This window comes from Alligator mississippiensis, chromosome 4 (genome assembly GCF_030867095.1).
Source record: "Alligator mississippiensis isolate rAllMis1 chromosome 4, rAllMis1, whole genome shotgun sequence".
NCBI classification, from domain to species: domain Eukaryota; kingdom Metazoa; phylum Chordata; order Crocodylia; family Alligatoridae; genus Alligator; species Alligator mississippiensis.
In genome coordinates this window covers 220,858,492-220,871,063 of record NC_081827.1, presented here as the reverse complement: position 1 = coordinate 220,871,063, position 12,572 = coordinate 220,858,492, and the positions used below count along the sequence as shown (strand labels likewise).

At 38.6% G+C, this 12,572-nt stretch overlaps 1 protein-coding gene across 3 annotated transcripts in view; it reads right to left on the bottom strand.

Moving 5' to 3' along the window:
* The window catches only part of ITGB6 (integrin subunit beta 6), a 62,940-nt gene extending 51,108 nt beyond the window's left edge, over nucleotides 1-11,832 (bottom strand). For 2 of the 3 annotated variants that reach the window (XM_006273816.4, XM_019480297.2), the window contains exons 1-8: nucleotides 11,745-11,832; nucleotides 11,500-11,576; nucleotides 10,674-10,753; nucleotides 6,052-6,256; nucleotides 4,615-4,861; nucleotides 3,899-4,064; nucleotides 1,994-2,155; nucleotides 1,046-1,141 (exon numbers count right to left, since the gene is read on the bottom strand). In XM_006273816.4, the coding sequence (XP_006273878.1) occupies nucleotides 1,046-1,141; nucleotides 1,994-2,155; nucleotides 3,899-4,064; nucleotides 4,615-4,861; nucleotides 6,052-6,256; nucleotides 10,674-10,753; nucleotides 11,500-11,560 (1,017 nt within the window). In that variant the 5' untranslated portion in view covers nucleotides 11,561-11,576; nucleotides 11,745-11,832. Of the gene's footprint in view, nucleotides 1-1,045; nucleotides 1,142-1,993; nucleotides 2,156-3,898; nucleotides 4,065-4,614; nucleotides 4,862-6,051; nucleotides 6,257-10,673; nucleotides 10,754-11,499; nucleotides 11,577-11,677; nucleotides 11,703-11,744 lie in introns of those variants that run through there. The other variant, XM_019480296.2, reaches the window with a different exon arrangement.
* Between the last annotated feature and the right edge of the window lie 740 nt (nucleotides 11,833-12,572).

The window sequence follows — 12,572 nt, the reverse complement described above, 5'->3', positions numbered from 1 at the left end:
CTGTCCTTGCCGATCCCTCCCCCCCATCATTCTTGACAGGCAATTGGCTAGTATATTATAAAACAAGAACCAAATTCCTTATTCAAGTAATTGAATTCTGATCTAGTGTTCCTTTTTGGATGGAACTACCTCTGGCTAACTCCTAAACAAGCAGCAAATAATATAAACCATCTTTACCTTCTACGTCATCTCAGTTGTGGCAGTGAGTCTGGATGACTATATACAAAAAAATTATTTCCAAGGAGCAGCCTTTCAATACATTAATAAAAAATGAAGTGAACAGTAAAGTGTCCCGTTATTGCTCCTCTTCCTTTTTCCCCATTTCCCATGCAATGACCCTTTTAAACAGTCATTGAATAGAGACATGCATTCTTAACTTCAAACATTGTCATGGTAAGTGTCTTCTCTCTCCTTACAGGGAATCGTACTTGGGGATGGAGAGAAAAGAGAATAGTCCACCATTGTGTTTAGTTTTTTGTGTTTTTATCTTTTCAGCTAGTTTCCCACTTGACTCATTGGAAGGAAACTTCTGATTCAAGAGCATGAAGTAAAAAACCTATCAGATCAAGTGAAAACACATTACCTGAGAGATGAACAAAACATTTCAGGAAGACTTTTGGTTTCAGGGGCTGTTCTTGTCTTGCAAAAAGTAAATGCAGGTTCCAGTATTCGTATCCAGCATCATAAGAGATAAAAGCCCAATGCTAATGGTTACACTGAACAGTTTAGACAAGTTTAAGGGTTAATCACCCTTATCTACTATGACTTAAAAAGTAGTTACTCACAGTGTGATTCAGCTTAAAACCCAATTTAAAAGTGACATAAGAATCATAAAATCAGGACATGCTGAGGTGGTTTCAAAGAAACTGAGTTTTTAGAGGTTCTAAATCTGGTAGCAGGTATCTGATATTTTCTAGCTATTTTTATTAAATATGCACCTTGTAGAATAGCTTCTTTAATGCTAGACTTCTAAAGCATTACTGTATCAACTTAGGAAGAATATTAAAGAAAAATAGTTCAGAATTAAGTATTTTAGGTACCTCACCTCATATAAGGGAACTTGGTCCTTGGTTACAGCAAAAACTAATAAGACATTGTTTTGCACAAGCTTGTCTATAAGTTGTCCAATTGTTGGATACTCCTGAAAACAAAATACAAAGAGTGTCAAATAAAGGCATTTTTTTTAATAAAAAGGTGAAGCAGGTAAGAGATAATGATTAAAATAATATCCTAAAATATTATCTGCAATGAAAATCACATTCAGTGTATTATTTCTATTATAATTAATACTGTATGCTCACTGTAATAGAAATGTTATTATAAACTACATGCAAACACAGTAAATGTGTACGTGTGAGACTTTCTGCTTGTGCTCACATTCTTACAAAGAACTGAATGACTTCACTTGTATGATATTTTAAAACCCCTTCAGTCTGAAGTCAGAAAGCTTCTAGAATACATGCCTTTAGAATTCCCTTGAAATATTTTAGTTCCCTTAAGCATGTGTTTCTTACATTCCAAGATTCTAACATTTTGAGACAAGAGCAGTGTCTACCTTTGTGTTTGTATAACACCTGGCACTTCAGGTCCTGACTAGGGCCCCTGGGACCTACTACAGAATTATAATGAATAGTTAGTATTATTTTTATATGCTGCAATTTTTGTTTCAAAAGTTTTCCTGACCTCTGTGGATTCCTACAAATTCCTAAAATGCTCCTTAATTTCCTCCCTTTAAGAAAATGTGATTAATGCATATTTTGCTCTTCCCCTCAGGGAAGAATACCTGTAGATCATGTTCCCACTTGTGGCAGCTCTCTGTCATAATGTACTTATTAAGTTTTGTTCTGATTTTATGAAAAGCTGTAATGACTGGATTTCCTGGCTTCTAATATATATCACTGATCAAGTATTCACTGGCATTAGAGTGGCAAACCATCTCTCCTCTGCTTTAAAATTCCACTCTGAGAATTGTTTGAAAAATGGAGTGAATTACCAAAACTGTTGACATGGAGTATTCATTGTTGTGGTCCAAGTGACAATTTCCATCATTTGGAATAACAATTCCAGCCAGTTTACTGTCCATTCCAAAATGGGAATCAGCATCACTCACAAAAACTAGTAGATGTAAAGAGTCATTCCTCCACCCAATTTGCTCCTGTAATTAGAATGCAATGATTCAGTATAGACTTTGATCATACTGATAAGATATGATGTTGGATAAAGATGGTAAAGGGCTTGGGGACACATCTTTCAAAGAGATCTTTAAATGCAGGGGCAAGGGGGAGGGAACGATTGGGGCTGGGGCTGGGGCTGGGACAAGTTGCCCAGCTGGGGCATGTTACTTGGAGGGGGGAAGGGGGTGTGGGATGCGGGCGCAGCAGCACTTGGAGTGGGGACTCTGCCCTGCTTCTGCTTGCCCAGCCAAGGTGGGGACGGGGGGTGGGATGCAGATGTGGCTTACTCCAGAAGGAAGGGGGCAAGCGGAAGCAGGGCATACATAGCCCCTACTCCCAGTGCTGCCATACCTGCATCCTGCACCCTCCCATGCCAATCTGTAAGTGGCGGCAGAGCAGAGCCCCTACTCCCAGCACTGATGCTGGCACATCAGTGCTGGGAGTGGGGGTTATGCCCTGCTGCTGCCTGGAGTGAGCCACGTCTGCATCACACCCCCCCCCCTGCGCTGGCTAGGCAAGCAGTAGCAGGTCATAGCTCTTGTGGCTCCCCCCACTGGGGAAGAGGCAGGCACAGCCAGAGGAGCTGCAGGAGAAGTCCCCAAGGCTTCCCTACCCAGCCCCATCCCCTGCCTGGCCTAGCCTCCTGGTACTTACAAAAAAAAAAAAAAAGCCCCATACTCACTGGCTCTGGTAGCGATGATCAGGGCCTCTGAGGGCTCGTGGTAGAGTCCCTTCGCACAGTGCAGGGCAGTGGGGATCATCCCCCCCAGCTTGGTACTAGCATAGCAGCTGCCCCAGAGCATGGGTGCAGCATGGCTTGGCAGTGCCCCAGTGAACTCAGCTCCCAGACAGCGCGCAGCACCCTGCAGAGCCACACTGCACCCATGTGATGCAACAGCTGCCATGCAGCTGCCCTCCACTGTCCCGTGCTGTGTGGGGGAGCTCTGCCATGAGTTCCCAGAGGCCTCAATTACTGCTGCTGCAGCTGGTGAGAATGGAGCTTTTTTTTTTTTTTTTTTTTTTTTTTTTAAGTGCTGGGACTAGGCTGGGGCCGGGCAGGGATGGGGCTGGGCAGGGAAGTCATGAGGGCTTCTCCCTTGGCTCCCCCTGCCTGGGGAGAGGCAGGCACAGATAGAGGAGCTGTGGAAGAACCTGCAGCTGCCTGGCTGTGCCTGCCTCTCCCTGGCTGATCCAAATCTCTGAATCAGTGCAGAATTTCTGATTTTGATTCAGCTGAATCGAATGGGGACAGTGATTCGAATCACCGAATCGAATCACTGTCCTCCAGATTGGCCGAATCCAAATCTAAATCAAATACTTCTCTATTCGCACAGGCCTAAATGTGAAACGGATGAATAGATAATAAAAAATAAATTAAAGAATAACACCTGAGAAAACATAGTGATGTAGTTCTCCTTCATACACACCCAGTTATTACATGGTCAATGTTTTCAATCAATGGAAAATACAAAACCACCATATTTCAGTGTGTATGGATAAACTGATGTATTCTAATAAAAAAAGATAATTTGAATGTGCCTTTAGAGTTTAATCAGTCTCTCACTGAAATCAGTGAGTGTCCTTCCATTGACTTTGGTGGAATCAAGTCTGCAGTTTTATAAAAATAATTTTAGAAAAGAAAAGCCACTCATCTTTTTAATGCCATGATAAGCATGAATGTTAAACTATGGAATAATATATAATACACTTAAAGGTGTTATTACCTTGCAAACAGCTGCCTGCATAACTGCATCAAAACCTCCCTCTGGAGCATCTATATTAGCAGAGATTTTCTGTTCTTTCACAATTTCATTGAATCTTTGGGCATTATTTGTTAATGGCAAAACATGTTTGTATCCAAAGGTGGGTAAACAATCACGTGGAACACTCCTAAAAATATATATGATAGATATTTATGTATTCAGAGATAGAACACACCCACTTTACACCTGTGTCCTGTGATGAGGGCACGACTAATGCAGCCTGGGTTTGGGAGAATAGTGATTGATGTTAAGAGAGAGTTAAGTAATGTGAATGTTATAAATATACTGAATTTGTTAATTTTGAGCATTTTGAGTGTGGAAGAGACTAAGTAGTTGTCACATGAATAATCTATGTGTTTTTTTAAAATAGGTCTCTAATTTGCTTGACAGTATATCTATATACTTAGTCATTAATCCATCAAACACATGCAACTAATAGGAAAATCTAAACAGAGAGAAAAAAAGGAGAACAATCCCTTCTCCCAGCAACTTAGTATGTATAGGAAAATGACCAAAGTTCAAATCTACTGAAGTGCAAATCTTGCTTACATTATTTGCTCAATTGCAAACTGATAAGACAATCCAGTGAGCAGGGGTTTTGATCACAAATATCATATTACATGTGTTCCTACACTGTCATACATAACACACTGGATGTTGGTGCTTCTTCTGCTTACCTGCAAGGATTTTTTATTTCTTCAGTAGTGGCTTTGATGAATGGTGAAACTGGTTTTTCAACAAAAGACCCAAAGCCCAGTCTGAAGTTACTTGTCAGTTTTGACATTTCTTTGGAAAGGGTTGAACCTAATTCCTTTATAGTGTTCAAATCATCATCCATGGAAGCTGAAAGGTCCATGAGGTAATAGAGATCAACTGGATAATCTTCAGTCTGGCGAACTTTGATCTGTATTGTTTCTTCATGTCCTAGGAAAGTCAAGGGGAAATGTGGAACAAATTAACACATCTAACTTTAGATAAATTATGGGCCAATGGTGTCTGGTTATTCTTAGTGCTACTGTACATGGTGAAAATGATTTCACTTTTTAAAGGCATCAGTAAAATTAACAAAAGCACTGTGTAAAATTATCTGTCAATAAAAATGCTAAACAATATTTAAAAGAATTTAAGAATGTACCTTCTTATTGCAGGGGTTTAGGTTGTAGCTGTGTTGGTCTAAGGACATAGGCAGACAAGGTTCTTTGGGTGAATTTGATATCTTTTATTATTTTATTTGGGTTGGTCTAATAAAAGATATCAAATTCACCCAAGGAACCTTGTCTGCCTTCTTATTGCATAGCTTCTTGTTGTATAACTCTTGAATAAAGGAATAACATTAGGTTTTAGAACTCTCTGACTTGGGGCTCTAGAATATTATAACCATCAGACTATAACTGCAGCTTCAGAACTTCTAACTATGAAATTGCAACTAAGTTGAAGCCAGAACTTCACATTAGGAGAGAGCATGTGGTTTAGTGATCTGAGCAAGTGACTGAGACATGTGGTTTCTGTTTCCACCACTAACATATCTAATGGGTGCTCTGTGTTATATAAACCTCTCCACATCTCTTTTTCTGGAAGAGAAATTCTGATTCTTGATGCACATCTGCAGTACATGACTGTCTTGTAGAACACTTCAAACTTCTCAGATAATAAATAGAAGGCAGATTCTTTACTGCAACTGAGATCTGTTTAGGGGAGCAATGAGCAAGGTGCAGGGAGATCCAATTTTCTGCTTAGCAATACCCTGGCCCTGGGACTGACTCCCAGTTATGGTGTGGCCAATCCCCCTCCATTTCCACATTCAATACATAGTATGCATCAGGGCTGCTGAAGGGATGACCTAGAAACTAGCTTTGCTAGCTCTCCACTGGGGAACTGTTGATGGTTTCTATGCCATTTCTGCTACCTTAACAGGATAAAGAAAACCAGGAGATAGAAAATATCTTTCATAATTGTTAAATACTTTTGATATATTTAAATAGTTCAAATTCTAGATTAACCCAAGAATTAATACCTGTTGCATTCTCCCACTGCTACAAGATTTTATTTGATTGCAGCTAATCAGAAGCTAGAATCAACAAGAAAGGGTCATATATATACACTGAGTAACTTACCTGGTCGCAATCTAAGGGTTAACTTTTGAGGAGAAATCTGTGTGATGTCAGAGTTATTTTTCTGGATTCCTACACTAAGAGGCTTGTTTCTATGGATTTCTACTTTAGAAATGGGAAATTCAATGAAATTCAACTGACATCCTTTTGACAGAAGATTTTCTGGACTATCACACCTTCCAGCAATCCCAGAGGAGTCAGTATAATTCTAAAACAAATAGCAGAAAGAATGCAAGAACTATATTTATTTACTGAACAATGGAAAATAATTTACACACAATTGACCATATGCTGGGGAAACTATAGCATTTCATTTGGGGATAAACTGGCAAAAATGTGCATAGTTGAAACAGCAGTTTATATTTGGCCCCAAAATAAACTTTATGTGGCACCTGTTTGGTATCATGAGAGGAACAGTGGTATTATTGGTGCATGAGAATTGTACCATTTACAAAGAGCAAGCATTTGTCCTTCGAAGAACAGGGAATGGTAACACATAAGTGTGCAACTGGATGCTTATCTTGCTGGGATCCTATGACCCCAGCTGACTTCCTGCCCTTTGGGCGGGGGGCTGGACTCGATGATCTTCCGAGGTCCCTTCCAGCCCTAATGTCTATGAAAGTCTATGAAATCTAAGTGCATACAGAATCATAGCTGTTTCTGGTACACTTCTCCCTCAACACTAATTTTGGACATAATTTAAAATGGTAAATCATCAAGCATTACTCCTGATGTTTAACTAACATGAGGATTTTGCATCACTATTGAATTTATACCCTATTTACATGAATTTGATGGAGTGTTCTGACTGCTCTTTTCACATATTTAGGACTTGATCCAAAACCCATAGAAATTAATTGGATACTTTCCATTGACTTCAACAGGTCTCAGATCAGGTCCCTAAAGTTCAGACTTGTGCTGCTACTCAGGCAGAATTCTTGCCAACTTTAATGGTTTTTGGTACTACAGATTACTCCTAATTTCTAAGGCTTTATACACATTCTTTTTGCAACGCTGCTGTGACATAGTTATTATCATCTCTGCACTAAAATTTTGGCAGAGGTTAAAGGTTACACACCTAATTACCATTTAACACGTATAGGCTAAAGTTTAGATTTTTAAAACTCCTGCTGAGCTAACACTTAATTGTAGAGACATTTAGGGTCTCTATATATATATACTCTGGGGTTGGGGTGGAGGGGTTTTAATGAGAGCGGTTACTGGAAAGTTGCTCTAATTAAAACGCTGCAGTGTCACATGTATTTAGTGTCCTGTATTTCAAAATGGCTGCAAGGGCGTTTTAACTTAAAGCTCATTCAATGAGTTTTAGTTAAAGCACCCCCACTACCGTTTTGAAACGTGGGATGCTGAATACATGTGACAGTGAGGCATGCTGGAGCATTCTAATTAGAACGCTCCAGCAGACTTGATTAATCTAACTAGAACATGTTGGAGCACATGTATAGGCACCCTTAAATTCCATAGTTTTCTATCAATACAGTTCCCTAGGTGTCTGAATTCCTGTCACTGGCCATGCCTACAAGTCCTGATGCCACTGAATTGTCTGATGCCCAAACAATGATGGGATTCTCAAATAAGTCTTTTTCTCCCTTTGATTTCACATGAGGGACCCGACAGAGTTTTTAGAGCTTGCCTAACTACTAGTCCAATGGTCAGAATATTCACCTGAGATATAGTGGGTACAGATTCAAATTCTACAATACTTGATTTGGAGCAGGGGCGAATCAAGGTCTTCTGCCTTCAAAATGCATACTTTTATCCCTTGGGTACAGGGTAACCTGGTATTCTCAGTCTATTGTGTTGAAACCATTGAATTTTGTACAATATTGACAGGGCTAGAGAAAGCATAGACACTGACTTTGCACCCCAAGAGCAGCCTGATTAGCCTTGTCAGCCCTCCTTGGACCTATGTATGTTTCAAAGTGTATTTAATATTTAAATATCTCTTCTTTCCCTGCTCTGTTTTTTCCTTTCTTTAAAAAAAAAAAAAAATTATGTTTGCAAAGAAGGACTGAGCTGGATCAGATGCTTAACTCCAAGAGAGGGTTAATCACTATGAATACTAACTACATTTGAAGAGCAGGGCTTATACTTCCATCTTCTCTTTAGCATTTCCTATTGGCTAGTTCAGGGGGATTCTCACCCATTGTGTTGGCTTCTGTGAATCCCAGTCTTAGGTGCCCAACTCTCCCTATATACTAAATAAGGAGCCTGGGTAGATGGTGCAGAACTAAGCCTTTCTTTTAGCCCAAACTGGTTTGACCAAAGACCAAAGGGAGTCTGTGTCAGAGTTGGGATCAGTATTTGGCACTGTACAACCATGTGCACATGCCACTGGTCCCATGCTTCTCTTGTGCTTCAATGAAAAATTTAGGCTTTAGTTATTCGACCACAAATGTCCCCTGAATGTCATCACTGAAAAACATTCTGTTAAAATTGTGGTGGGTATTATAAATCAAGAAAAAATAAAATGTCAGAAAGTCAGAGTTAAAAGGGAAGGTGTCACTGCTCTTCATTTCTTATAGAATGCTAAATTCGTCCTCAGATAAATGTGTCTAGGGCTTTCAGTTACTTCAGTGGAAAGAATTTGGATACATATGAGGGGAAGAATGCCTTTTTGTAGTTTGGTCAGATTCTGAGTTTTTACTTAGGCAAAACTTATTGACAGACGGATCAAACCCCATCTATGTTAAAATCACCTACTATTATGAAGCACTTGGGGAGAAACCATATCATCTGCCATAACTAAACTAAAACAGGCATTATCAGATAAACACATATTTCAGAGCTAGTTAAAATGTGTGTATTTATCCAATAGACTATTATAGCTCCTTTGGAAATCTATCCTGATGCTGAAAAGCTCAGTCTTTTAAATAGGCACATTCTTTGTGTGCTCCACATCTTACATGTGATATAAAATTCATGATTAATTCCATTGAATATTCAATTAGTACACAGGGGGTATACATTTTATTGCCAAACTCAAGAATGAAATTGTTTTTCATTTGTGCTTTTTGCAGGCTCCAATAACAATATTTAAATTATGATTTAAGAGCACACAAACTTTCACATTCAGAAAATCCTGCTTTGTGGATTATATAAGCACATAAAAAGCATAAGAAACACTCTGTTTTGGGCTTTTGCAGTATACTTCCTTGCCTTTTCCTAAATTGCTAGCGGTGAAAAATGGATTATAAAACAGAAACAGCACCTTTTGATCCTAGTGAGACCCTTTGTAGAGGGTCAAGTCAGTCTTGCCAGCACACTTGAAAAGTGGTTAAGGTATCTAGCAGAGGCCAGAGGAACATGAGTTTGAGCCCCCAGGTGACCCCAGATGGGAATCTGGTCATTTGGGTTGGAGAGTCAAATACTAGCACCTAGTATGCTTTAGCTGTGCTAGCTCAGTGGGCCACTGGTCTCAGGCAGAGATTTTCTGTAAGTTTTATTTTAAACAACATTTGTTTTATTCAACCCCCAAAACCCCTGAAGGAAAGAGTTAATATTTTATTAAACGCTAGCCTTAGCTAGAGAGGCATGAATAATAAAGTACCATAATAAATTATGGGGTTTTTCTCTGATGTCTTATCTATATGCGCCACGTTTATAATGTATTTATCATGTCTGTAAGATCTAATCCTAGTATGTACTTACTGCCCTATTTACAACTGAAAATAATGGCTATTTGGAGGCTCACCACCTTGTAGGGTTGGGTCCTTGTGTTATCAATCCAGACAATCAGTCCAGTTGTCCAAGACAGTTATGTAACTTGAAATAGTTTTGCACTACATACCTAGCTAGTTAATAATTTTATAACTGGCTTTTCATGGGCCCCATCATCAGTTGACTGGCTAGATATTAGTTGATGGGGATTCACAAAGCTCTCTCTGCCCATACATGACATTTATATCAGCCAAAACCTCTAGATTTTAAAGCTAGGTGCCACAAGAAGTAGTCAGAACATCAGAAGCTCTGAGCCACATAACTCTTCACATTTTATCTTAAAAAGACAAGCATAATGCTCTTGCTGGATGCTGCTCTTTTTATTTACTTATAGCTTTTTTTTATCAAGCTGGTAATTACAATAGCCAGCCTCTGCACAAATACTAACCAATTAAAAGCCAAAACAAGTGATGAATGGTAGGGAGATTTTATTATTCAGATGAACAACTGAGGTAGGTTGAGTAACTTGCTCAGAAACTGGAGAGAAATACCCCCCCCCCCAAAAAAAAAAAAAAAATCCAGCTTCCTGGTTTGCCACCCTCCTGCTCTAGCCACATAACATCCCTTTCTTGGGAACTCCATCCTGTACCCCAGGAACTGGGAAATCCCAAAATAATCACGTCCAGAATGATGACTCAAGCTTCCTTAAGAGGCTGAAAAATAGGTGCTAGGTCCAGGGCATTTTTAAAGAAATGTTAAGAATGAACAGTAGACTATGCTTTCTACATATTTATTCCACTTTTGATTCCCAGAAAAGTTGTACAAGGTACTTTGTGCCTTGCAAAATCAGAGCCTGTCCCAATTTAGTCAATAATTGATTCATCATAGCCAATGAAAACATTTAGACTTGTAATGCTTTGAAAGTTTTAGATGATTTACTTTACCTCTTGAAAACACCAAGCAAAGTAGGGTCCACAGAGCAAACAATCTTCACAAGTCACCACACTCTCCAGCATACAACTTCCTAGATTTAAATTCAGGAGATGAGAGAGAGTAATAATAGGCTTACTGATTCAGTTTACCTAAATGTATTATCTTTTCAAACTGCTGAAAGTAAAATATAGGAAACTACTGTATATTAATTAAGAATATTGCTAAAATGCCATCATTTAAAATATTTACCTTTATCAGTTTTATTTCCACGGGGCTAATGTTTAACTTTACCAGTCATACAAGTATTAGCAGCAATTTTTAGAAAAAATAACTGTTGGATACCACAAGATTACTCCTCTATTGGAAATGTATGTTTCATTACTTGTTAAATTTAATTAATGAGCTATAGATTTAATACATTCTCAGCATACCCAGAAATTTTAAAGAATTAGTCCTGTATACATGCTTGCATTCATTTTGTTCTGCTTTTTAGGGTAGTTGATAAGTTAAAAGGATGTTAAATAGCACAGAAACAAGCAGAGCCAGGAATGGAATTTGAAATGTCACAACAGATCAAACTTTAATTTACATAACTACATTGGCTCAAAAATGTGCAGGTTTGATACACATAGTGCTGTCTTATGAACATGTAAATCTTAAGTACATTCACAGACTAGACATACTACCCCCCTACTAAAAAAAAAAATCGTAATTCATTAAGTGGGAAAGAATGACTGAATAGACAACACTAAGAGCCAGTGTATATTAAGTTGCTAAGCATAAAACAATGCTAACTGCACTTTTAAAGAAATAAAATTCACTACCTGTGAGCCTTACCTTGTACATTGTTAGTTCTTTGCAGAAATAGAAAGAACAGGCAAAGCAATTCAATCCCCATTCGTTTTCAGTTCTGGCTGTGTAAACAAAAATCTTAACATATTAATTATCATCCATGTAAGTGCAGAACGTTGTAAAAATCAGTGCCTTGAAGTGTACGTTTTAAGATGTTACTTACACTGGTTTACAGAGAAATTTCAAAACTAACCAGACAGAAAATTAATTAGAATGAGAACAAAAGCTACCTGGATAGGTAAAGAAGGCAGGCTGAGCATAAAAGCAACTTCAACATGGTTATGGAGCTTAACACTGTTCTTTATCACACTTCCTTGTTTTCCTTATAAGGAAGACAGGTATACAATAATAAGAAGGTGGGGAAATTCATTCAGGTGCAGCTTTTTGTCAATAGCAGCAGTGTCTCCAGATCCTAGAAAAATCTGTCCATGGCATGTGTATCAAATGTACAGTTAATTACTCTAAAATAATCTCAAGCCTTTTTTTTTTTGCGATAGAGTTCTATAGCCAAGCTGGTCATACTTAGTAAGGTGACTGTGTCCGTTGAAATGTATAAATCCCATTTTTTTCAGGCCTCAGGGCACAGAGTGAATTTTGTAACATCAGCTGTGGAAAGAAAACAAATCAAATCAAATCAAATCAAATCACCTTAACTTTTTAATAACTGAATAATAACATACACCCAATTTAGGCATATAAAATACGGAACACCTTATTTTTAACACTATAATATAAAAAAAAAAAAATTCTGAAATCAAGTTCCTAAACAAATGATCCTGCTATGATAGAGCTCATGATGTATGCAAAGTAGAAGAGCAGAATAATGACAACAGACTTTGGAACCCCCCCCCCAAATTTCTTGGTTTGATTTGAGAGAGACATGGCAGACCAGTTCCCTGAGGAAGCAAGTCTAAGGGGGAAAAGGACCTCAGAATATCTGTCAATTTCTTTAAGGATCAATATTAAGGGCACGAGCAAACTGTGCCAATGCAAAGGGTGGTGGTGTGGACAGAAGACACATAAGGTGACGGGGGGGGGAGGGGAAGGGGAGAAGTTGT